Source organism: Monodelphis domestica, chromosome 1 (assembly GCF_027887165.1).
Source record: "Monodelphis domestica isolate mMonDom1 chromosome 1, mMonDom1.pri, whole genome shotgun sequence".
NCBI lineage: Eukaryota > Metazoa > Chordata > Mammalia > Didelphimorphia > Didelphidae > Monodelphis > Monodelphis domestica.
The window spans coordinates 531,507,318-531,534,469 of record NC_077227.1 but is presented as its reverse complement, the minus strand read 5'-3'; the positions used below and the strand labels follow the sequence as shown (position 1 = coordinate 531,534,469).

General features: G+C 34.4%; 1 protein-coding gene across 1 annotated transcript in view; it reads right to left on the bottom strand.

The window, feature by feature from the left end:
• GAN (gigaxonin) overlaps positions 1-27,152 on the bottom strand; it is a 74,120-nt gene that overhangs the window by 43,389 nt on the left and 3,579 nt on the right. The window contains exons 2-3 of the mRNA XM_001371704.4: positions 6,567-6,681; positions 3,693-4,043 (exon numbers count right to left, since the gene is read on the bottom strand). Of these exons, the coding sequence (XP_001371741.1) occupies positions 3,693-4,043; positions 6,567-6,681 (466 nt within the window). The remainder of the gene's footprint in view (positions 1-3,692; positions 4,044-6,566; positions 6,682-27,152) is intronic.

Sequence of the window (27,152 nt, the reverse complement as noted above, 5' to 3'; positions counted from 1 at the left end):
CAGTGGTAAATGTATAGGAATGGAGGCAGAAGATGGCAGGAATAATCCCTGGTTGGGACTGGCAATACATGATTATAGAGAGGATGAGGAGGAAAGAGCTTGAGTGCAGAGTTGAACTGGTTCATCATGGGGTAAAGACAGGGAAATAAGAAGAGTGTAGCTTAGATAGTGATGAATTATAGGGTAAAAGATGATGAGGTTGAAAAGTTGAATGAATGATAAAATTTTATAATCACACAAAGGAATTTCAGAGTTCATGAACATGGAAGTAGAATACTTATGGATGATAACAAGATCAATGTCTGATATAAGATGGGGTGGAGGTGGAGGTCATTAGAATTGAAAAGCTTGAGGAACTAGAAAAAATAGGAAGTTCTCCCACTACTTTTAATTAATTTTAAACATTTTTATTTAGTTAAGGAGTTCCAAAGGAGTTTCAATAGTTATGTTAAAGTGCACTGGTATGAGGGCAGACAGAAAGGACTGTGAAGAACTGAACTCAAAAAGAAAGAAGGGGAATACCCTGTGGGTCAGTAGGTGATAACTATGAGAATCCATATTGGAGGTTAAATTTGGATCAAATGAACCTTAGAGAAGAAGTTAGGAAGTGATGGTGATTGAGACAGACTCTGGAAGTGGCTAGGGGGAATGATGATCATTGACTTCCACAATGGATATCTGTTTCCCTTATCAATGAAAGCAATCCCTCTCTTCCTTTCAATTAATCTAAGCACTAAGGAAAAGTTAAATAATAAAAAAAATATATATATATATATTTATATATTTAAACCCTTACCACCTTCCATCTTGGAGTTAATACTGTGTATTAGCTCCAAGGCAGAAGAGTGGTAAGGGCTAGGCAATGGGGGTCAAGTGACTTGCCCAGGGCCACACAGCTAGGAAGTGTCTGAGGCCAGATTTGAACCTAGGACCTCCTGTCTCTAGGTCTGGTTCTCAATCCAATGAGCTACCCAGCTGCCCCCAAAAGTTAACTATATTGAGACTATAAACATGGGTTTACAATTTATCCAGGTTTACCATATTTAATTACTAATAAATGTAAAGACAAACATTTTAAGTACACTTAAGTACACTTAAAATGTTTGTCTTTACATTTATTGATAACATATATTATAAAACATTAAATATTTTATAATAGTATGTTGGATAGTATTTTTATGAAGATTAGTCCCATAATCCTAAAATGTACTAAGAAATTAGCAAAAAATAAAAAACAAAAAACGTAGGGATTGTCTTATTCCTAATGAGAACATTTGACTTACAGAAAATGTACATAAGGGGAACGACCTTTGAAGGCTCACTCCTCTCATGAGTCTTTATCAGAACCAGCACTGACTATTATTTTCAGGGAGCTAGAACTTTGTGACCTCTTCTTTCTGGACTTCAGTTTCATCATATGTAACATGAGAGTGTAAGGGTTAAATTAAGGAGTATGACAAAGTATTAGACTAGATCAAGGATTCTTTTTTTCCCTGTTAAACTGTTACCTCCCCCATCTTAGTATCAATTCTAAAACATAAGAGTAGCAAGGAATAGACAATTTAGGGTTCAATGACTTGCCCAGGGTCACACAGCTAAGAAGTATCTGAGGTCCTATTTGAACTCAGGTCCTCTTGTCTCCAGGCCTGGAGTTCTATCCACTGTGCTTTTTTTTTTTTTAACCCTTACCTTCCATCTTAAAATCAATACTATATATTGGTTCTAAGGCAGAAGAGCAGTAAGAGCTAGGCAATAGGCATTAAGTGACTTGCCCAGGGTCACAAAGCTAGGTAGTGTCTGAGGTCAAATTTGAACCTAGGACCTCCTCTCTCTAGGCCTAGTTCTCAACTCACTGAGACACCTAGCTGTCCCCATACATCAGGGATTCTTAACCTGAGTATATAAACCTTTTTTTTAATTTAAGTATTTTGATAACTGCACTTCAATGTAATTGGTTTCCTTTGTAATTCTATGACATTTTACTTTATGCATTTAAAAACACTATTATGAAAAGGTATTCACAGGCTTCATCAGACTTCCAAAAGGTTCAATAAATTTTTTTTAAACCCTTATCTTCCATCTTAGAATCAATACTATGTATTGGTTCCAAGGCAAAAAAGTGGTAAAGGCTAGGCAATAGGGGTTAAGTGACCTTCCCAGCTTCACGCAACTGGGAAGTGTCTGAGGCCAGATTTGAACCTAGGACCTTGAGTCTCTAGGCCTGGCTCTCAATCCACCTAGTTGTCCCCAATAATTTTTTAAAAATAGGTTAAGAAGCTCTGGACTACATGATACCTAAAATAATTTTCATCTTAAGACATTCTATGGTTCTATGTTACCAAACAAAATTTAAAAAATTTATTATTTATAACATTCCTCCTATCCCTCTTCTACCCAATGAGAAGGCAGGCAATATGATATAAATGATACATACTAAATAATGTGAAATTTATTTCTATACCAGTCATACAGCAAAATATAAAAACAAAGTGAAAAAATATGTTTTAATCTGCATCCAGACTCTATCAGTTCTTTCTATGGAGATTGATAGTATTTTTTAATATGAATCTCTTTTTTTACAAGATATTTTATCTTCCCAATTATATGTAGTAATAATTTTCAACATAATTTTCAACATGCAATTTTTGAAATCATAAGATGCAAATTATCCTCCTTTCTCCCTTCCCTACCCCCTCTCTCAGAGATAGTAAGCAATTTGATCTGGGTTGTACATGTATTATCATAACATGAATCTTTCAAAATGGTTTTGTATCACTATATTGATCAGGGTAGCTAAATCTTTCACAGATGATCATTACAATATCACTATTACTTTGTATAATTGAACTAGGTTTTTTAAGAGCTCTGGATATCTTTGATACATAGGAGCTAAAACCCTTGTAACCAAAATCTTTCTCCCAAAGCATACAAAGAAAATAAACCTATAGAGCTTTTGGTCAGAGTCCCAACAGAAACCTTTATAGTCCCTACTTCTTGCTCTAGAACTGACCATTTCCTTCTCTATGAGTTCTAGAGTTCTACATTACTCTCTACTGTCCCTTTTGACAACATTTGTATAAGTAAGAAAATGCAAGAAGGAAGCCTCAATTGCCTTGAATAGATATGTGATTGGCATCCCACTTGAAACATAAAATGCATATTTTCTTAAATACAATGTGCCAAAGGATGGTAGGATTCTACAGTATAATTAATTAGGACTTGAGGACAGCAATATATTTTTTAAAATACTTCTTTGGATTGAGGTGAGAATGAAATCACATTTTATTACCATTGTTTCCCTGGGAGAAAAGTTTAGAGTTCTGAACAATGTACTTATTAAGAAGCTATAAAATAGAGATAATAGGATAATATCTGTCACATCTACTATACATGAGCTGCTGCAAGGCTCAAATAAAATAATGTATATCAAATGGTTTGCAAATCTCAAAGGACTACATTTGTGTCAATTTCTTAATTTAAGTATGCTTGTGTTACTTTTTCCAATAGAATGAAAGCTCAAGGGCTTTGTTTCATTTTGTAGTTGTACCTTCAGTGCCTACTTAGTTTGTTGAATTAAATTCAATTTGTAAGTTGCTTTTTTACTAGAGGACAAAGTAAAATAGGCAAACAAGTAAAATAAATATTCAGAAATATATTATTAGTGGTATTGATTTCAAATGCCTCTATAGTACCTTTCTTATTTCTGAATCATGGGATATCCATCGAATAACTGCTTCAAATACATATCTTTCATTGCCAACATTTAACTTCTCAAGAGAAATCACTTCTTTCAGCTTTTGAGGATTTAGTTCTAAGAATTCTTCAGTGCTGCTGACATCTCGGAAATGAGTCTCCAGATATTCCGTAGCAAGATAATGTACATGATGTAAACAATAATGCAGTGCAAAGTCGCGAATGCCAATGCAGTTCTCAGCAGCAATACAACCTTCCAAAAATTCGCAGCACAGAGTTTTAAGATCTGTCAACAGCAATAAGTCTGCTGCTTGAACAACATCTTGGATGGTGTCTTCATTCAGCCTGATCTGAAAGAATTTTACATATATTTTACATTCAAAACTAAATTCCAAACACTTGAAACCAAAAGTGTTGCCAACCTGTTTCTTTTTTAATTTATTTAAACAAAAGGCTGAAGAGACTCTAAGTGAGAAAGGTAGGAAAAGATGAATAGATGTGCCCCTTTTATGGGTTGCTTCCTTCAAGAGTGAGCTCAAATATTCCTTTCTGTTGGAGGCTTTCCCTAGTCTTAGAAGCTGCCAGCACTTTCTGCTCTAGAGTTCCTTGTATCTACACTATATATATCTTGATTGTGCCACTATATGTATGTCTTCTCCCTTAGAATATATGTTCATTGAGGTAAGATCTTTAGTCCTTGAAATGGCATGTTCTAGTTAATGAATTCTCTGGCTAACAAGTTATCTCTTATAATACCATCATCATTACTGATGAAAAATTTTTTATTTGCTTTCCTGTTTTAGTAAAGCCATTATATTGAACAAATTTTAAGTCAGGTTCTTGTAATTAATGCCTCAATAATTATTTTAAATATTAAGAATCATATAATACTTTAGAACATAAAATTTAAGAGGTTGATTTGAATTTGTACTGATATTCAGAATAAGTCTCAAATTTGCTTTTCAGAAAGAAAACTTTTAATCTTATTTTCTTATATTTTTCACCCAATTGGCTAAATTCTAGCCAGAGGGCACCTATCAACTCTCCCTTTTTCTCTGTCAGTATTATAAGTAACTATTTGAAGGACTTGTATAATGTTTCTAGGATCATTGTTACACTGTTAAGAACACCTTGAAGAATTAGCAAGTATCCAACTTTTCATTAGAAATAATTTCAGAATATAGGCAATGAAATTTTTAGTTTGTTTCTCATGATATAGTCAAAGTATAATTGTAATTTTAAAACAACAGGAGCCTAAAGTTGTCAGACTTGTCTGTCATCTAACAGGGACTGGAATATTGCTCAAGTCATATCATACTCTGTTAATAAGGGGACATTTTCTCAAGATAAATATCTGAAAAAGCTATATTGTATCACATTGAAATAAAACTTTTGTTGGGACCCTTAATTTGCAATTCATATCACAATTACAATTAAATGAATGTAGAATAAAAGAGAGATCATCTTATATACAAGGTTTCAAAATTCAAATTGGAAGCTAAATATGTTTAATTTCCAATCCTGATTCTGAGATATCCTGGACTATCTTTGATTATTTCACAAGAAAGAACAAAACTGTGCTTTCATGGGAAAGAAAAATTAACTTAAATTCAGAAGAAATGTCATGAAACCAAATCTCAAAGGTCATAATGGCTGGTGATCATTGCTTGACTATGATAGGTAGAATGCAAACCTGAAGGAATGGACAGAAAGAAAAAGCAAAAGAGAAAGGAATGAAAGAGAAAATGAAGAAATAAAATAAAGAAAGGATAGACAGAAAAGACTATTATTATACATTAGAAAGATGAAATATACTCCAGCATAGTCAAAGTAGAAAACTTTTCTTAGCTAGGTGTGATTTTTTTTCCCCCTTGACCCTATAGCACCATAGGTGTACCTCCTCTACATACTTAATATTCTACCTTGTGTTAAATTCCAAATGTAATTTTGGAGTAGGAAAAATGAGAGTAAACAGGTTTCTAATGGCTCTTTTTCCTTTACTCTAGAGATTTTTTTAGGAGACATAGGAGAAGGAAGTATGTATATTGAATAGTGGAATATAAAAAAATCAAGGCAATAAAAAGTTGCTCTTGTGATAATGGACTCAAATTATTATCAGTGAAACTGAGAGAGATGAAGTATATATACTAAGCACAATATGGGGGAAATGATCACAGATTATTACTGTAAAACTATTTCTGGGGCAACTAGTTAGAGCCAGGAACCAGAGACTGAAGGTTCTAGGTTCAAATCTAGCCTCAGGCACTTCCTAGCTGTGTGACCCTTGGCAAGTCACTTAACTACAATTGTCTAGCCCTTACCACCCATCTGTCTTGGAGCTGATACCCTGTATTGATTCTAACACAGAAGAATTAAAAAAAAAAAACCATTTCTAAAACCAGGGTTCTGGTTTTTATATGTAGCAGGTTTTCCAGTACAATGGAACTCTTAATACTTCTAAGGGTTTGAAGGAGTGAAAACAAAAAGAAAAGAAAAACTGAAGGCAACAGGGTATCTCTTTTCTTTATATATCTGAAAATATGGCGGAAGCAGGAACTTGGATGGCAAATAAGAAAGACACAATTTCCCAAAATTTCAATTTCTATATCTGTAAAATGAAGGATTTGAAGAAGATGGCTTTTGAAGTCTGTTTATAAATCCATGCTCTGATTCACATATTAAAGGGGATTTTACACAGAGAAGAGCTCTAAAAGGACACACTTGGAATACTGTCAGCCAGCAAATGATACCTATCAGTCATGTTACCAACTTAAAACTAAGACTACAACATTGTAAGTGATTAAAGGAAACCTTCACCCTCAGCTTGAGAAGTCACTCTTTATACCTTCTTTCATTTCTGTTTTTCATCATACCTGTCCACTGAAGATGTAATCCAGGATCTCTCTCATAACCATTACTGATATTCCTTCAAGTTCAATTTTATAAGTTGATCCATCATCTTTTGGAGGATTATAGTTTAATTTTGTTCTAGGAAAGAGAATAAAAAAGTGTTACAGGAAATATGCTAAAGCAATAATTTTTTATGTATAGAATACTCCAGATTATAACTTTTTTCATTAATAGAGCTATTGCCCATATAAAATCAATTTAACAATCTTACCTTTATCAAACTTTTATAAAGTCTCTACTTTTTAATATTAAATGTTTGATTTCAGAATTTATATATATACATATATGTGATATAATATCTAGAAAATCAGTCTCAGGCCAAGATCTATTCAAGTGGAGTCTCTAAAACATATTGCTTGTGTGACCTTGGAAAGGTAATTTAACATATTTCAGTGCTCCAGGTGGTAAGCCAAGTTGCAGAGAAGGTGATCTACATTGGTGAAAGTCTTTCAACAAAGCTACTTAAATCAATAAAATAGCACATCTAAGCACATACTAATGCTATCTGATTCCTTTTGTCTTCTCATACTCATGTACTTTAACCCTAACCCTCATATACTCAATGTTAAAAACTCTTTCAAACATTTTGCCAAAATAAATTCAAGTTTCATAAAGAGCACTACAAATATTTTCCAAGAAACATTTTCCCCAAAAAGGAAGCATTTTTTTAGTATGTTTAAGAAAGCCATTGTTCAGATGTAATAAGGTTTGAAACACTTTGTGTATTGCAGGTTCTTAAATCTTATTAAACAATCCAAATTTAAGGGCTTTTAAAAAAGTAAAGGAACAAATGAGAATATTTGTAAAGTACTTAGCATAGTCCCTGACTTATAATAGATGCACAAGAAATACTTATTCTCCGCCCCTCCCCCCTTTATATATTTCAGTTTGCCAAGGAAAGAGACCACCAGTATCCCTTTGTAAGACCAATATCTTTCTGATCATGTAGATACAAAAACATCTCCAGTTTGTAGGCACAGCCACCAACTCCAGCTGCAAGGATGTCATACAGGCTTTTGAATTATTATATACCTGGCATTTCATAGCACATTGGCATTTTTATTAGGTGGGCTAAGTTGACAAGTCAACTCAATAAAAAAGGAAAGTATTACCACTAACATACATAATCAAGTCATTTATTTATGTTTGGCTTTTAAAAGATACAGCATTTCTTTTGACAGACTGTCTTTATGATATTTCAAAGTCAAACCTACTTAAAAATTTGTTTGTATCCTCTGGGCATGTAACACCTGAATGAGAGACAAACCAAATGTATGACTAAATTAATTAAATCAGGAAGTGATTACCTAGAAAAAAAATTTGGTAGAATGGGATAGTTCACAATCATCTAAAATTCACCATTTTATGTCACAGTAAAAGTCAGGTACCTAAACTCTCAAGAATAAACATTGGAAACTGAAGAATCTGATTATCTAGTGGTTAAAGGTCTTAATTTTTCTCATCGTTTCTTTAAAAATAATAGCTAACATTTGCATGGTACTTTAAAGATTTGTGAAGTGCTTTACAAATATCTTATTTTATTCTCCTAGAATACCCTATAAGGTAGGTGCTATTTTATCATTTTCATTTTACAGACAAAGTGACACTCAGAAGTTAAATAACTTGGTTCAAGGTTGAACAGCTAGTAAGAGGTTGAGTCTGGATTTGAACTCTGGTCTTCCTGACTTCAAGTTTAACACTCTATCCATTGTACCACCTATCTACAAAGTTTAAAAAATTAACACTATATATTATTTACTTCCCTCTATTATGTATATAATACATGTCATATGACACAAGACTCTATCAGGCTAACCATCTGCCCCTCCACAATAAATTATACTATTTGGCATGATTCCTAAGGCTTCAACTTTTCATACTATCCAGCTATCTTGTCATCTGCCAGCTGCTGTTCTGCTCCCCAACAGGATCTCTATCTTAGACTTCCAGAATTGATGACCCCATGGAAAGGTAATCCTTTTATTTTTACCTTGGAACAGCCTAGCCTTCTTGACTGGTGGCTAAATATAAATCATCCCACTGATACAGCTAGTTCCAGATGATTCTTTAAATTCTCATCAAATCTGGTCATTTCAATCACTCTTGACCTCTATCCCCAGCAACCTTTGTTTTTGGAATAGGTGTGTCATTTGACTGCCTTAAAAATCAACTCCCTTCCCTGGTCACCACTCCTCTATATTTGTCTTTCCCTATTAAAATGTCAGTTCCTTAAGGGCTTTGTTTCCCCAGCATTTAGCAGAATGCCAGGTACAGACGAATGCTTAATAAGTGTTTAATCATTCACATAACTGACATTCTAAAGCTTACTGCACATGTGCATGTATTTGCCCCAAGTGCCTATCAGAGCAGACACAAAAAAGTTCCAAAAGTCTATGACATCAAATAGTACAGTAATAAGGAAGAACAAGTTTGCTGAATAACTGTACTGAAGGAATTCTGATTAATATTAAATAGGACGAAAGTCTGCCACAGAACCTGTTCTTGTCCTGTTCAACTGCTTTATAAATTTGGACGAAGATAAAAGATTGTTATCATATTCATGGATAATAATACTAAGAGCTAAAGCTAGAAGACAAAATTCAAATAAAAAACTCCCCCAAAGCCTAGAAAGACATTTGGATTGAATTCAAAACTAAAGTTAACTGCATTTGGCTGGTGCTTAGAGTCAAAAATTAATTGTAATTGGATGGGACCTAGTTTCATATATTTATATGAAAAAGATCCCAGTTGAATTTAAGTTCAATGTGTGCCAATGTTATTATTAAAATAAAACAGCAGCAACAATAAAACCCTTTCTGGATTTTTAAGCCTTGTTTCTTTACTGGAGAGAAATGGGCTCATAGTATAATAAGTAGATTCAGACCCAGTAAGGACACCTCAGTGATCAAATCTAACTCTTTACTTTCATAGATGAGGTAGAAATCAGGGCATAGAGACGTTAAATGACTATCAATATCCTTGTGACATCAGAGAGGGAAGGCCAATCAGATTAGCAAGACTTCCCTCATGCCCCATAAATCCATTGCCTTCTCCTACATCAATGAATGCATAGGTTGTACTCCTTCCCTTGCCATGACATGCAGGTATTTGTTGTAGACTTGAGTATATTTTTTCTTTGCTTTCCCTGTCCCTACTACCCATCATGTTTCCTTAAGTCCTCCATTGTCCTAGTGGGAAAAGAAATATTGTAGTCAGAACTATACCGCCCCCAAAATGGACAGCAATGTGATACAGCTTCCTTTTAAATGCTAAAGCATTCCAAATCAACTTAAGGATCAATGAATTCATTAATATGTGAACTCTCCTCACTGATTCAGATGGGAACCTCTTTTCCATGCATTAGGAGATAGGTGTTATGAGTACCCATGCATTTTTTAAAAATTACCACCTACTTGCCAATGATCATCTGATGAAGAACCTCTCCAAATTTAGCTAGACTGAACTTTGATCTGATACTAGGCCTATACTCAAAAGCCTTTCCTATTCTTTTTGGGTGTGTGACAACTTATGTCTTCTCAAATTTTATTAGGCGAAACAATGCATAGAAGGAAAGAAGGAAGCATTGTTATAATATGTCCTGGTTGGACTATATCTTTAATGTTGTGTTCAGTTCTGGGTACCATTTAGGTAGGCCATTGACAAACTTGGAGAGTACTCAGAGAAGGAAGGATGATGAAGTGATCGTATATCCTGACATAAGAATTAAGTGAAGCAATTCGTCATATTTAGCCAAAAGAAGAGGAACTCATGACATTATATACGAGCTATCTTCAGGTATTTGAAGAACTTTTATTGGGAAGAGGGATTTGATTTATTTTGCTAGTCTAGCTGATGGATTTAGAAGAAATAGTATGGTAATTGCAAAAAGGTAGATGTTTGAATGGATCTAAGAAATAGAACGTGGGGAAAGTGGAATGGGTGGTTTTTGGAAGTACTGGGATCTCCTCCTCAATTTATTATTTATTTTTAGCATTCTTTTTTGGTTGTTAATTTTGAATTCTAAATTCTCTCCCTCACTCTGATCTCTCTCTCCTACATGCTGAGAAGTCAAGCAATCTATTATACACATGAAATCATGTAAACCACATGTCCATATTAGCCATGTTGCAAAACAAAACAAAAAGAAAAATTTTAAAAGTAAGAAAATTTTACTTCAATTTGCACTCAGAGTTCATCAGTTCTCTTTCTGCAGATAGATATCATTTTTCATCCAGAGTTCTTTGGAACTGTAATTGATCATTGTAGCTATCTTTCACAGTTGATCATAATTACAATATTGCCATTACTGCATACAATGACCTGTTCACTTCATTTTTTATCAGTTCATATAGGTCTTTCCTGGGTTTTCTGAATCTGTCTCCTTCACTATTTCTTATAGCCCAAAAATATCCCATCGCAATTATATACCAAAACTTGTTTAGCCATTCTCCACAATTGATGGGCATCTTCTCGATTTCCAATTCTTTGCCACCATAAAGAGTTACTATATTTTTGTATGTATAGTTTGTATTTTGTATGTATAGTTCCTTTTTCTTTTTCATTAATCTTTCTGGGATACAGAGCTAAGTATGGCTAGGTCAGAGAATATATAAAGTTTTATAGCCCTTTAGGCACAGTTCTAAACTGTTCTCAGAATGGTTAAATCAGTTCACAACTCCACCAACAGTTAATTAATGTATCTATTTTCCCACATTCCTTCCATTATTTGTCATTTCCAATAAGTATGTGGCATTACTTCAGAGTTATTTTAATTTGCCTTTCTCTAATCAATAGTGAATTACAATTTTTTTATATGACTATATATAACTCTGATGTCTTCTTCTGAAAACTTCTGAACATTTATCTTTTGGTGAATAGGTCTTAATTTTTATAAATATGTCACAGTTCCTTATATGCAAAAAATGAGGCTTTTATCAGAGAAACTTGCTGTATTTCCCTCTATCCAATTTGCTTTTTATCCTTCTCTCTCTTTGAACCCTGTCCCTCTCAAAAGTTTATTCTGCCTCTAACCACTGCCTCCCTTAATCTGCCCTTCTTTTTGTCACCTCCCTCACCACATCCCTCTTTGAACCAAATCCATTGAGAGTGCTGGGCAAGTATTGTCCACCATACCCCTCTATTTCCCCCTAGACTCTAAAAGCTTTTTCCTTTCATGCCTCTTTTTATGAGAAATTATTTTCCTCATTCTTTTCCTGTCTCCCTCTCCCAGTGCATTCCTTTCTTACTACCTCATTTTTTTGAGATCATACCAATATATATCAACTCATATATATGTTCTCTGTCTATACAGATTTCTAAATAATGATGATAAAGTTCTTAGGACTTACACAAATCACTTTCCTATATAGGAATGTTGATAGTTTAGCCTTGAATCCCTTATGATTTCTTTTTTCAAGTTTACTTTTTTAAGCTTCTTGAATCATGTTTGAATATCAAATTTTCTATTGCACTCTGGTTTTTTCATCAGGAATGCTTGGAAGTCCTCTATTTCATTAAATATCCATTTTTCCTCCCTGAAGGATAATAGAGCCATTTCTTGGTCAATATAAGTGGAGCATTCCACAATTTCCTCTCCCTTCAAGGGGTTCAGATGGCCTCACCCTCTCCAAAGTTCCTCTTTACAATCAGAAAGGCTTCAGTATCTGGGACCTCTGCTGCCAGAACAGCTTCAGAGACTGGGGATCTTGAGCCAAAATAGATTAATTGGCTTTAGTGTCTAGAGTGGAGGATCCTAGGCATGGGGCTATATACCAGCACTGCTGCCACCTCTGCCAGGAGCTAAGCCAGAGCCCTAGGCCAGCAAGGGATCCTGCCCCCTAAACTTATATAAAGAGAGAACTTTCTGTACTAAGTTTTGCTGGGTAGATTATTCTTGATAATTTCAATCCCAGCACGTTTGCCTTTTGGAAAATCCTATACTAAGCACGCCATTCCTTTAATATGGAAGTTGCTACATATTGTCTGATCCCAATTGTGGCTCCACAACATCTTGTTTCTTTATGATGATTACAATATTATTTCCTTGACCTGAGAATTTAGGAATTTGGTTATAATATTCATGGGAGCTTTCATTTTGGGATCTCTTTCAGTAAGGGATTAGTGGATTCTTTTAATTTCTATTTTATTCCCTGGTTCTATGACATCAGGGCAGTTTTGCTTTATAATATCTTGAAATAAAATTCTTAGGCTGTTTTTTTAATCATGGCATTCAGATAGTCTAATAATTCTTAAATGATCTTTCCTGGATCTATTTTCCAGGTCAGTTGTTTTTCTGATATTAACATTTTTTTTATTTATTCTTTTACTTTGTTTTGTTGTTTCTGGATGTCTTATGGAGTCATTAGTTTCCAGTTGCTGAATTCTAATTTTTAAGAAATTATTTTCTCAAGTGAGCTTTTGTACCTCTCTATCCATTTGGCCAATTCTGTTTTTAAGAAATTTATTCTTCAGTATTTTTGTGCCTCTTTTACTAAGCTTCTAATTCTCTTTTCATATCATACTTTTCTTATATCATTCTCATTTCTTTTCCCAATTTTTCTTTTCCTACTCTTTTCATTTCAGTTCTTCTAGGAATTCTGGTTGCACTTGTATTCAAGTTGCATTTTTTTCTTTTTTGGTTTTGCCTGTGGTTCTGTTCACATTATTTTTTTCTTCTGAGTTTGTGTTTTGATCTTCCCCACTATTACAGTGGCTTTTTTATAGAGAAATTCTTTTTTGTTGTTTGTTCATTTTTCCAGTTTATTTCTTGACATTGAACTATGTATTAAAATTATGTTCCACTCGGCTAGGAGTGGAAAGGCACTAAACAAAGCTTTATGTTTTTTCAGGTTGCTGTTTTCAGAGCTAGTTCTGAGAATCTGTAAATTTTTGGTGCTTCTAAGATGGCATGATATAGGAAGAGGTGTACTCATTGCTTTCCTAGTCTATGCTCTGGTCTTTATTTAGAAAGGATCCCAGATCCCCTGCAGTACAAGTGTTAGTGCTCCTCTTGGCTCTGAAACTGTGAGGAGGACTCCTGCTTCCTTGTGACCAACCATAAACAGTTCTCTCCACCCTGGAATTGCTACCCAGAACTATGTAGGGGCAATATAGTTGCCAAACAGTGCCAATCCTTGTACCAAGTGCCAGAAAGGGGCTACATGTAATCTCTTTCTGACTGGTTAGCTGATCCCCTTACCACCTCCAGATACTAATGCTACCTCTGTCATAGGTGCCTTCATGGCCACCATGAGTGTTGTTAAATTGCTGCCTCTTCTTTGGTGTCATAGACCACTCTGTTGACTTCTTAAGTTTCCTTAGTTTGGAAAAAATGTCTCATATTAGCTGTTGTTGGCTTTTCACCTCAGAATTCAATTTGAGACACTATTTTAAAGTTGTTTAAAGGGTGATTTTGGGAGAGTTTGGCTGGGTTGCTGACTCTGTTCTCTACTCTTCCATCTTGGCTCTCCTTCCCACCCCCCACCATTTTCCTTTAGAGAAATAACACGATAACTGGAACACTGAACCAGAAAAACAGGAAACCTGGGTTTTCTCAGCTCAGGCAAGTCAATCTCTTCATCTACAAAGCAAGGCTAAATTATAAAACCTAGAGTTATTTCCAGTTATAAAACTCTATTCCTCTTCAGCAAGTCTCTAAGAATGAAGCACTTGCATTAACAGAACCATAATTCCAGAGACACAGCCCTGAGCCCTAACTCTGTCTAAAAATTAGAAGAAAAATAAAAAAAATATTTATAAAATAGAAAATGTAAAATAGGCTCTCCAAAACTGAAAACAACTGATCTGGAAAACATGTGAAGACAATTTAATAATTATTAGATTCTCTGATTCTTACAAAAAGACTTTGAAATTATATCACATACAATACTGGGAATGGAGTGAGGGAAAAGTAAAAGGAAGGCTGTTATTCCATCAGAAGTCACTTAGAACTCATTTAACTACTACTAAATTTGACATTTCAATTTCTCTGCCTCTTTAAAGGCTAAGCGAATTAGTTATGAACATATGAGTTAATACCTGAAAAGTGTGTTATACTTGTAGGATGGTCTATTTGTAAGAAATCTTAGGTTAAATGGCCTTATTGGGTATGATCTTGAGCTAATATATTCTCAGTCTTTTCATTTTCATGACTTTAAGGATTAAAATTTTTTAAATGGAATTGATATTGTGCTTTAAACAAATATCATTATGTTTTATTTTTAAACAAAGATGACCTTCAAGTAATTGGAGAGGCAGGGTTAGAAGCTAGATTTCAAGGGTTGAGAAGGCAATAAGTTGAGAAAAAGTATGGGTAACATATATAGATTGGGATGTATAAATGGCCCTTTCTAACAGTTCATCAGCGAAAGAAGCTAAAGAAGCAGTTTGAGGACAAAGTCAAGGAAAGGTTATCATTTTTTTGGTCAAAGAAGAGCAGAACTTATTTATAGGAATAAGTGAAAGTCTGTAGAGAGAAGATTGAAGATGAACAAAAGAAAGAAAGAATGAAAGCAGGGGAAGCTATAAAATCATACAAGAATAAGTAGAAGTGGCCAAGAACTATGGAAAGAAAAACGCTATTAATCAGATATTTGTATATATGTGTGTATAAGGCAGGGGGAATATAAGGCACTTTTAAAGTAATCTGAAACCAAAGATTCATTTGATTTTTAACTTCTTAGTTCAGAGGAGAGATAATACATTTCCATTTTTACTAATCCTCACTTAGAGGACCAACAGGAGTTATGTTACAGGTTATCTGATGGCTAGTTAGCATAATATCTCTTATCTCAAGAGTCCTCTACCTCGCTGAGGTAAAAAGAGCTTATAAACAACTAAGTAATTTACTTATGAAGAAATGAAGAAATGCTCCAGTTACATATCTATGCTGGAAGAATTAACTGAAAGGAATATAAGGGTTGATGTACATTAAAAGCTTTACAGTACTGAACTGAAGTTAACTTTATTTATACTTGGTTCTAAATTTGAATTTGAACATTTTTCAGTGAACAGCAACTGATTCTTTTTAGTTATAGAAGATGACAAAAAAGACGGACTTAAATTAAAAGCAATGACATAATATCTCCAGTTAAATTAGAAATTTATGTGATAACTGTGAGATTTGTGATAAAAACTTTATGTGATAAAGTCAAAATAAATGGAAAAGAACTAGGTCTTAGAGTCATGTAGTTAAAAACCTTTCATTTTACAGGATGACTCTGTGGTTAAGAGATTTATCAGCACTTCAAAAGAGCTGTGATTTCAACACCAACACAGATCAAAGCCCATTAAAAGTTTCATAAACTGTCCATAGGCAAAATAAATAAATAAATAAATGAACCACCTGGTGGCCAAATTTCTTTTGGTAAGCCTCTTGTAACTTTGCTAGGTTGGTCTTGAGACAATAGTCTGTTGTGGAGTTTATATTCAAATTTTCACATCAGTAGAACCCCTGAGTTCAAAGACTCAAGGTTGTCTCACTATCATGATAAGGCATTAAATATGGTTTTAATGGAAGGTTTTGATATAAAATATTTAAAAACTCTAGACTTCTGGAGTTTTTGAGGGGTTGTTGTAGTAGTGGGGTTGAATGAATGTGCCATTTCCTTAAGATAGGAAATATACCAATGTGAACACTTTTTCAGTCTTAGAAATGCCCCCAAATATAGTTTGCTCACAGTATGGGACAGAACCTATGTCTTTCTTATTTCAAGGCTGACCCTCCATTCACTATGACATGCTGCCTCTCAGTTCTGTTTTATAAGTTGCTCTTTTGAATACAATATAAAGTATTATACAATATAAACAATTGAGTTTCTGAGTCCATAATGAACAGAATTTAAAAATGCAAACTCAATCTTAGGACGTAAAAGATAGGATCAAAGCTACAAAATCATGATACAGCAATTTATGAAGTCAAGAATTCTAAAGTAAAAACAAGTCTGACTCCTGGTCACACCCTGGCCTTTTGGAAGTACACATGAAAGTTAAGCATTCATGCCACAACCTGCAAAGAGTTCCATCTTCTCTACCTGCTTTTTAGGCGCTCTTTAAATGACGCTACTTGTACAACCTTGGAATCCCAGGCAGAAGCTCTAACAAATCACAAGAGCAAGCAATTTTTATTTTTGGCACTGTCAGAAGCTTTTCCTTACTTTAATTAAAAACTGGTTGATCAAGTTCTTAGCTATTCTAGAAAACAATTGTTTCAGTATATGAGTAGCACCAAATACTAGCATCTCTCAATGTTTCCAAGCTATAACTATATACATTTAATTCAGTAACTCCTTTCTTATTTAGACCTTAAAGTTCACAGGATCACAACTTTTAGATTTGGAAAGAATCTTACAGATCATTTTCACAGATTAGGGAACTGGTGCCCAGATGGATGAAACTTGTCCAAAGTTACACAAGCAGACAGGATTAGTCTAGGTTTTTTAAACTCAAAATGTGGTACTTTTTCTACAAATTATGCCTTGTGGAATTTACAAAGGAGAATATTCAACTTATAGTTTTACAAATTAACAAAGAAGAGAATGCCTTCCTCACAACAACCTTTCAGAGTAGGTAATTCAAACATAACCCCCATTTTTCTGATGAGGAAGCTGAGGTTCAACCAAATTAAATGGCTTGCTCATGGTCACACAACTAGTCTTGTGAATTACAATTTCTGGCTTGTGGTTCAGGGCTGTATGTACTATGTTATACTACCTTAATGGCTTAAGTATCTATAGAAGCATGACAATACTAAGCAAAGAGAGAAAAAAAAAGGCAGTACTGTTTTTACCTTTAAGGAGCTGACAAATATAATCTATCCCCACCTCTCCTCTTTTCTAACCCAAAGGGATAAAAGGAGGTCATATTTTTCAGAGACAGATAAAGTAGACCCACTGAATTTTATCTGGAGGAAGACTTTAAAGTGTAATACTTAAACCTTTAAGGAATTTTGTTTGTTAGTTTTTTAATTCATGCCATAAGCATTTCAATTTGAGTTATAATATTTAAAAAGAAAAAAACATTGAAGGATTGGAAAGTTTCCTCCTCATAAACAAAATTCTGTCCTCTTGTAACAAATGGAAGTCTTCTTTGTGATAAGCTTTCATTTCAGCTTCAATCAACCTCAATGCCATGCTACCTTTTAAAAAGCACTTGGCACTCCCTAGATTTAAAATGTTGTGATTTTTCCAAACAACTCCAAGCTGAAAATGGCTTCCATAATGTTGCCAAGAGAATGAATACTTCACAATTAGTGTTCTAGTCATGTTGGAACAGAATTTTCCTATATTGTGCTACAATTCTTGAACCAAAAAAACCCCTGTCTTCTTTGCACCAAAAATTAAGCTGATAAAAATTTCCTCCCTTATCTAATAGTACAGTAGAGAAGCTAAGAAATATATGTGAATAACTACAGGACAAAGTATAATGTGCTTTCACTAAAGTTCTCTTCACAACTTGGAGGTAACTAAAGTTTCTCAAAGACTTAAAGCCAATGAAGCACAAAATGTGGTGGCTAGCATTTATATAGCACTTTACAAATACTACCTCATTTTACCTTCACAACAACCCTAAGAGGCAGATTCCACTATTATTACCTCTATTTTACAGTTCAGAGAACTGAGCCCAAGAGGTTATTATGTGACGTGCCCAGGGTCATATAGTCATTAAGTGTCTGAGGTCATATTTGAACTGTTTTCCTAACTCTAGAACCAATATTCTATCCATTGGTCAACTTTGCTGCTTTGAATACAGGTCTAACAACAGATTGTGAATATGCCATATCTTCAGGAAATGTGCCTGTAGGCCAAGTTTAGAGAAGTAAAAAACCAGGCAGGCCACTACATGATTTCCCCCCCCTTGGCCAATTCATTAAAGTTAAGATAGTAATCAGATTTGTCTGAAGTTCTGGAATTGGTAAAAGTATAAAAAGCACAATATACAACAGAAGTAAAAACTGGGAAAGAATATTTAGTGGGGATAAAGGGAAAAGAAGATAAGGCAGGAAAAGCAAGAAGGCTTAACTAACTGAGGTATGATTTAGGAGGGGAAGTAGTCAAAACAGTATAAAAGAAAAATATGAAAGTGGGATAATTTGGGATTCTTAAGGTTAAAAAAAAAAAGGCATGTGTCTCATATGACCACCGCATTGGGACCCTCAAAGTAGTAGAAAGATAAGACTTGAGACATAGGTTGGGTCTAAATCATGAAGGACTTTTGAGTCCCCAGAAAAATAATTGGTATTTTATTACCTGGTTATTTCTTAAAAAAACAAAACAAAACAAAACAAACTCTTAATTATCAATCTATTTATTTTAAAAGTCTTTACTTTCTGTCAGAGTAACAACACTAGGACAGAAAGGCAAGGACTAAGCAAATCCAGGATCATGCAGCTAGGAGGTATTGAAGGCCAAATCTGAACACAAATCCTCCTGACTTCAGGCCAGGTTCACTATCTATTCTGCCACCTAGCTGCCCCTTAAACATTAGTTTATGTTTTCTCCACCAAACTGGTATAAAACCAGAAGATTTCAATATTCAACATTATCAAGGACTGGATGCATAAGTTTTCAATATTATAAATGGTATGCCATTATAAAAAGACAAAAGAGGCTTGTTATAATTAGACCATATTAACTATTGTACTATAATTCACTCAAGTCACTGTTAGTAAAAGTACACAGAACATAGGGACTGCTTCATTATAGCTATATTTCTAATATAGTCAGCATCACCCGAGTGGCATTAAAAAAATATTATCACAAAATACCTACCTTTATTTATAATGAAAGCTGCCAGGAAGGGCAGCCAACAGTAAAAGCAATGCTAAATGATTTTATTCTTCTTTTAATCAACATTTGGGATCATGGTCTTGGGCAGCAAGGATGAAAGACAACATAAGTTTCTCTGATTTTCAAGTTGAATATTTCTCATATTTAGGGAGGAAACTAGCATAATTACTATTTTTTCTCTTCCATAAAACTACAAAGAAGCCTATTAATTGCCAATCTTAAAATGAAGTGGAATGCTATTATCTTAGCTAAGAGGGTGTATATTTCAGTAGATATAGTAAGGAAAGAAAAATAGAAAAAAAGAGTCAAGTTTTCTCTGAGAATTTTTGAGTAATTCTAAAGATGAATGAAGGCCATAATTATTTATTCAAACTTTTATTTCACCCATTTCTCTCAAAATTAAGTTGTATCTAGTCATTTATTTGTATGATGTCATTTCTGAAACTACCATTACAACTTCTAGGAAATTCATATTAGATTGGTTATTATCCTGAAAACAAAAGGCTCAAATTCAGGTAAACAAAAGCAAGAACCATAAGGGAATGAAAACTATACATTTGTTCTTGTCAAATACTGTTGGGGGGGGGGGGGGCAGCTGGGAGGCTCAGTGGATTGAGAGTCAGGCCCAGAGACAGGAAGTCCTGGGTTCAAATCTAACCTCAGACACTTCCTAGCTGTGACCCTGGGCGAGTCATTTAAGCCCCATTGCCTTAGAATGATTCTAAGGCAAAAGAGTGGTATGGGCTAGGCAATACCTAGTATTGATTCTAAGATGGAAAGTAAGGGTTTAAAAAAAAATACTATGCACAACAGACAAAATTACCCAAGTCATTGTAGTGTGAAGATAGGATTAACTTTCTTCTAACTCTGATTACTTTTAATCACCAGAAGTTTTTACTCTCATTTTACACTTAAGTGAGGGGAGGTCTGCAACCCACAGGCTAAAGTGACTGACCCCTGGGCAGTCCTAAGAAAAATTTAAAACTACCATTGGTCCCCGTAAAGTGGGGAAGGGCATAGAAAGTGACAAAAGTAATAAAAGTAGTTGCAACTTTTTGTGAGGAGGTTGAGGTTTTCTTCAAAACTCTGGAGGCTGGTGGAGGACCTTCCTCAGCATGGACCTGAGACCCAAGAATTTGGTAAGACTGCTCTGGGATCTTCTCCCCTTGAATTTTGGATTGGTGAGTGGAAAAAGCTGATCTTCCTTTCCTAACTGCCAGAGAGATTAACACCAGATAGGCTGCGTGGATGATACCTAATTTATCTCTGAATCCTCTGGTTGGGGTTCTGGAGCCCTGCTAGAGCAAGTCAAGCACCAAAACAGATAATTAGCTCATTAAACTGGATTTCTTACTCTATCCCCTTTCTCATTTCTCTACCTTACACTTTCCCTCTATTTTGGAAATATATAATGCTATAAAGTCATTTTGACTTGAGATATATTAATTTCTGTGACCACACTCATATATTTAGTCCAAACTTTAATTTTTAACCCTTATAGTAGCAAAGAGTTGATACAGACCAGTGGTTTTCAAACTTTTTAGTCTCATGGCACCTTTATACTCTTAAAAATTACTGAGGTCCCCAAAGAGTTTCTGTTTATGTAAGTTAAATATAAATATTTATCATATTGGTAATTAAAATTCATACATTTAAGAATATTCATTTAATTTCTTTATAATACATCTATTACATGTTAATAGTAGTAATATTTTAAATTTAAAAATATTTTTAAAAACTAGAAGAGCAACACTATTTTACCTACTTTTTTTGCAATCTCTTTAACAGAAGACAACTATATTCTTATATTTGCTTCTATAATGAATCTGTTGTAATACGTTGTTTTCACTGAAGTATATGAACAAAATCTTGCCTCTCACAGAAAGAGTTGAAAAAGGAAGGGATATTTTCATAGAAAAATAATGTTTTGTACTATTATTAAAATAGTTTTAACATCACAGTCCTCCTGAAAGAGTTCTGGAGATCTCTAGGAGGTCTGAGACCACACTTTGAGAACTGCTAATATAGATAATAAGAATTCAGGGGTAAAAAGCTAACTGGGACAAGGACATGGAATCATTCCCCAAGTGAAAAAAAAAACAAATCTGGTTCCCAACAGACCACAGGAAGTAAAGTCAGAATTCCTATCATGGCACTGGTCAATTGGGCTAACAGCAGGCATGAGGAAACTTAGAAGTGGGACCTATAATATGTGGTTGTTCTGAAGTAAGTACCACACAGAGATAATCAAGAGTTCAGGTCACTTTCTTTTTTGCAGAGGCAGAGGGACTGTGGATGTGGAATAATGCATATAAGGACAGACATTAGACATTGATGGTGTCTTGATTATTTTGTCCTCCTCATCCCTCCTCATCCCCTTTTCTTTTTTCTTGCAAGAGATAACCTATTTGGGGAGGGCAGAAGAATAAGTTCTAGTTGGAAATGAAGGCAATATGACCACAAAAGGTATCAATAACTTTTAAAAAGTTAATTGTATAACAAAAATGTTGAAATGTTTCTTAAGTATTTCTATTATCCAATCATTTAGTAAACCACATAAAATAATTTACATCAAATGTGATTAGTTTTAACAGTTTATAAGACATGATGCAAATAGTTTACAAAGTAATTAAAGGCACTAACAAGTAAACAGATATGTAAAAACAAGGTTAACTGAGCAGGAAGATAGACCCACTAAGGGGAGGAACAGAAAGGCTACTCAGGAACATCTGAGTTAAGTCTGAAAAAAAAAAAAGGATATAGGAATATGTTTTTAAAAGCATTACCAACTTTAAGGAGATGTTTTAATTAGTATCTGCCTTCTTCCTGTCCCATTTAAAGCATCTAATTTAAACTTTAGGCTTTTTTAAAAAAGCATATCATTGGTCTGAGGGAAAAGTCCTTAAATTCTTATGCCAGTATATAAATATCATTTGCATTTATCACGTAATATTATTGCCAAAACATGCTTGTCTTTGGGGTAAGCTCTTCCCAGTTTTACTTTGACAGTGGAACTAGAGCATGTGGTGTGTAGACAACCAATTTTTAAGGGTAAATTCAATTTTTGGCCCAAAGAAGTTAAATATTTGTTGTCTGGGAGTCCAGAGGTTAATGGGCTTTAGATATATGATGGTGGCTCTTTCCACTAATGCTAATATAAATCTCTAGCCCATGGGTCAGTCTAACTCTGTTTTCGTGCAAACTGTTTTTAGAAACCATTTTTAGCTTAGAGGTTTGGTCTGTGGACCATGGTTACTGACCCCTGTCCTAAAACAATAACTTCTATGGAATAAGTTCCCTCCAATTGCAAAATCTCAACATGACAAAGTTTGTGAATTTACAAAAATCCACAAATATTAAAACCCTAGACCTACTCTGAAACAGGCTAAAGCAAATGAACTAAGTTGTGTTAAATTTGAAATGATTAGTTTGGGTGAGTCATTTTGATGGCATAGTTTTCCTAGAAACACAGATTCCAGACTGTCTTTTATATTTCTGAAATATACTTTAGTACCATTTTTTAAATTGGTCTTTCAGGAATAGTTTCCATATTCAAACTAAAATATATAAGAAGCAATTACTCTACAAAAAGCTATAACTATTGAAGATGATTTCAACCACTAAAAAGGCAGTGATACATTCTGAAGCACCTAAACACAAGAGATTTGAATTAGGCTTCATATTGAAATAAATAGCTTTTGCAGGTACCTATATAGGGAGAAAACCAAACTGGGTCAGATTCTGTTAGAGCATGGTCAGGTCCAACCCACTCCATTATCCACCACAGAACCTGTGACTAAGAACCAATTCCCAGGTCCTCTGGCAACCCTTCAATTCAACAGGCTACCAGCATTATTAACTATCCTTACTTAAGATAATCATTCAGAAATTGGTATATGCTCATTGAATTTAGGTATTTATGAATTAGGGCATTTAGGTAGTTCAATGGATATAACATTGGGCCTGGATTCAGAAAACCCGAATTCAAAACTGGTCTCAAACACTTCCCAGTTATGTGACCCTCACCTCAGCAAGTCACTTAACCTCTGTTTGCCTTAATCTACTAAAAAAGGAAATGGCAAACCACTTCCATATCTTTGCCAAGAAAAGTCCATGGGCAGTACTGGTATGCTATGGTCCATGGTGTCACAAATGGGACACAAAAACCTGAATCCTCAAAATGTATGTAAAAGATATGAAAATATTATTAGTTTCTTGTCGGTCAGTAAAATGCTATGAACTGAGAATTAACCTAAGGTCAATTTGAGTTAGGGGGAACTTTTAACAGATATACAGAGTTCAGTCAGTGACCTCTACTTGTATCATCACATTAACAATTAGAAAACTAAATAAGGAGCAGTGTTAGGCAAAAGAAGGAATTCAACAAATGGTAGCGAATTACAGTGCCAAAATCAAATATAAGAGCCACTAAATGATAAATTCCCCCATACTGCTAAATTTGAACACCAGTTTCCAGAAGTAACTTCATCAGATTCACTTTTTTAAACCCTTATCTTCCATCTTAAAATCAATACAGTGTATTAGTTCCAAGGCAGAAGAGTAGTAAGGGCTAGGAAATGGGAGTTAAGTGACTTGCCAAAGATCACATAGCTAGGAAGTGTCTGAGGCCAATTTTAACCCAAGACCTCTAGTCTCCAGGTTCAGCTCTCAATCCACTAAGTAACCTAGCTGTCCCCCAGGAGAATCACTTTTTGAGCCAAACATCATTTAAACTGTTAGTATTAATAGTTAATAATTAATAGTGCTTTTAGATTTGCAAAACACAATGAGTAATAAGGCCCTAGAATATAATCAGCTTAGTAGCATTAAATACTTTGTATGTATATTGGGATACTTTTTAAAAAAGTTATTTGATAGTTACTACAAATAACTATGAACATGATAGGCAAAAAAAAATTTCTTTAAATGTTAAACTATAATGAGAAACAGCAACACATCTGGAAATTAGAAAAGGATAGTCAAAAAAATATAGTCAAAAAATATAGAATCATTGATTATAGGAAATGAAATGGATCTTAATCACAGTATTTGAGAGTTGGAAAGAAACTAATGAGGTATCTAGTTAGACCAACCCATAAACCACAGAATTTCTATTCTCACAGACTAAGACCTCCACAGAAGTTGAACTTGGCCTTTTGCACTTCTGAAAAGTTCTAATTGTTAGGAGATAGCTCCTGGCATTAAGATTAAATTGGTCTCCTTGCAATTTTTACATGCTCTTGATTCTTTCCTCTATTAATAAAAGCTAACATTTATATAACACTTTTTAAAAAAGTGTTTTATAGGTGTTTTAAAGTTTGATTCTCACAAAAAATTTAGGGTAGGTGATCATCCAGGGTTACAGAGCTGGAGTAGTAAGGAAACATTTGAACTTGGGTCTCCCAATTGCAACAGGTTCAGCACTTTATCCACTATAACACCTAGCTGCCTCTAGGCTGCCAAAATACTTCTGGATCCTAACTTTGTCCTTCCCAGCTTTGTCACCTGAAAATTTGATGAGCATGACATTATGCCTTTATCCAAGTCATAGAAAACATTAAAAAGCACAGATACTTGTGGCATTCCACAGGTGAGATTGACAAAGAAATATTAAGAACTATTTCAGGGGCAGCTAGGATGGCTCAGTAGATAAGGTGCTAGGTTTGGAGTCAGGAGGACCTGAATTCAAATGTGGCCTGAGATACTTCTAGCTGAATGATCCTGGGCAAGTCATTTAACCCCAATTGCTTAGTCCTCACTGCTCTTCTGCCTTAGAATCAATAATTAGTTCTAGGGCAGTAGGAAAGGGTTTTAATAAAAATTAAAAAAGCAATAACAACAACAACCAAAAATTTCTTAAATTTCTAAGTCAAGCCATCCAACCAATTCTGGATCCACCTGATTGTACTACTGTTTAATCTATCTTCTCTTAAAAGAAATGCACAAGATTCTTTATCAAAAGTTTCACCAAAGAGCAAGATAGGTGGGGTTCAGTGGATTCAGGGCCAGGTCTAAAGAAATAGGAGGTTCTTGGTTCAAATTTAGCATCATACACTTCCTAGGCAAGTTACTTAACTCCCATTACCTACCCCCTCTCCATTCTTCTACCTTGGAACCAATACACAATATTTGTTCTAAGACTGAAGATAAGGATTTAAACTAAAACTTAAGTAAACGACATCCACAGCATTTCCTTCATTTACTACTTTAGCAATCCTGTCAAAAAAAGAATGAGGTTCATGACTCTGACAAAGGAGTGGTGGATCTTTGTGATCACTACTTCCCTCTCCAGCAATTAAGTATCTCTTTATTGATTTATTCCAGAATTTCCCCAGGAATCTAAGTCAAGCTCACTATGAGGATTCTCTTCTTTTCCTTTTTTGGAAAGTGACGATATTTGTTCTTCTCCAATCTTCTCTATTTTCTACCATCTTTCAATTTTCACAATGGCTCAAAAATCATGTCTGCCAGCTCTTCAGAAACAGAATGCAGTTCATCTAGGCTGGGTAACTTGAATTCATCAAGAGAAGTCAGTTGTTATCTTAATATCTTCTTACTTATATTGAATATCAACTCTGTTAGTCAGTTTTATGCTATCATTTTCTCAGATGAGTCATAGTATGAGTTGAAAAAGATATTAAATTCTATGTAGTCCAATCCTTACTTTTAGTATAAATCACCTTTAGATCGCAGACAAGGGATTGGTTATCCACCTTCTAAATGGAAGAGGAAAATGGAGCCAAGACAAGCCCATTTACTTTTATTGCACTGGCAGCCACCATGATACTATGAAGATTCACAAATTTTATCTTTGGTTTTTCTAAGCTCCAAAAATGTATATCCTACTATCTATAGAACAAGGGTTTTTTAACTCAGAATTGCGCGTATACATACACATGTCTATAAAACGCATTTCAATATAAATGCCTTTCTTTTATAATACAACTTATTTTATGCATTTAAAAACACAGGGGGGAAAAAGTCTATAGGCTCCAACAGACTGCTAAAGGGATCTGACACAAAATTTCTAAACCAAATCAATCCTTCCCCTTAAGGTGACTTTTAACTTCCTGTTTTTGCCTGTGGCACCACTGTCCCTTTAACCTCAGCGTGATCTTTGACTTCTATACTGAAACCCAGTTTGCCTGGGTAGACCAAGCTATTACTTTCCCTTCTAATACTTCAAAACTTTCTTGTTATTCTCATGCAATAAAAATATTATTTATTACTCCTCTGATCAAATACCCTTAGTGGCTCATTTTGTTATACAAATTAAAATTCCCTTGTATATTATTCAAGGTGTTTTACCTTTTGAACTTTATCCCAAATTATTCTGGTTCCTACTCCATATGACATCCAAATTGGACAATTTTCTGTTATCCTGTCTGTGCTCACATCATTTCCTTTGTCTCTCAGCTCTTATCTCCTCTGCCTGCTGAATTACTTTAACTTTATACTCAGTTTAAAAGGTACTATCTGAAGCCTATCTGGTCTCCTGAGTGGAATCTTTACCTTTCAATATCATCTAATACTGTTTGCCATCTTTCTAATAAAATTATGTATTATTTAGCCATTTGTGTCTTATGTCCCAAATACACTAAATAAATTCCAGGACTGCAGACACATGTGCACTGCATTATCTTAACTTTCTTTTACTTCCTTCAGCACCTAGAACAGTGCTCTGCATAAATAAGGTACTAAATATTTGCTGATAAATGAATTTAAGACAATGAGAAGCTCTTTTACTAAAGCCATACACTTATT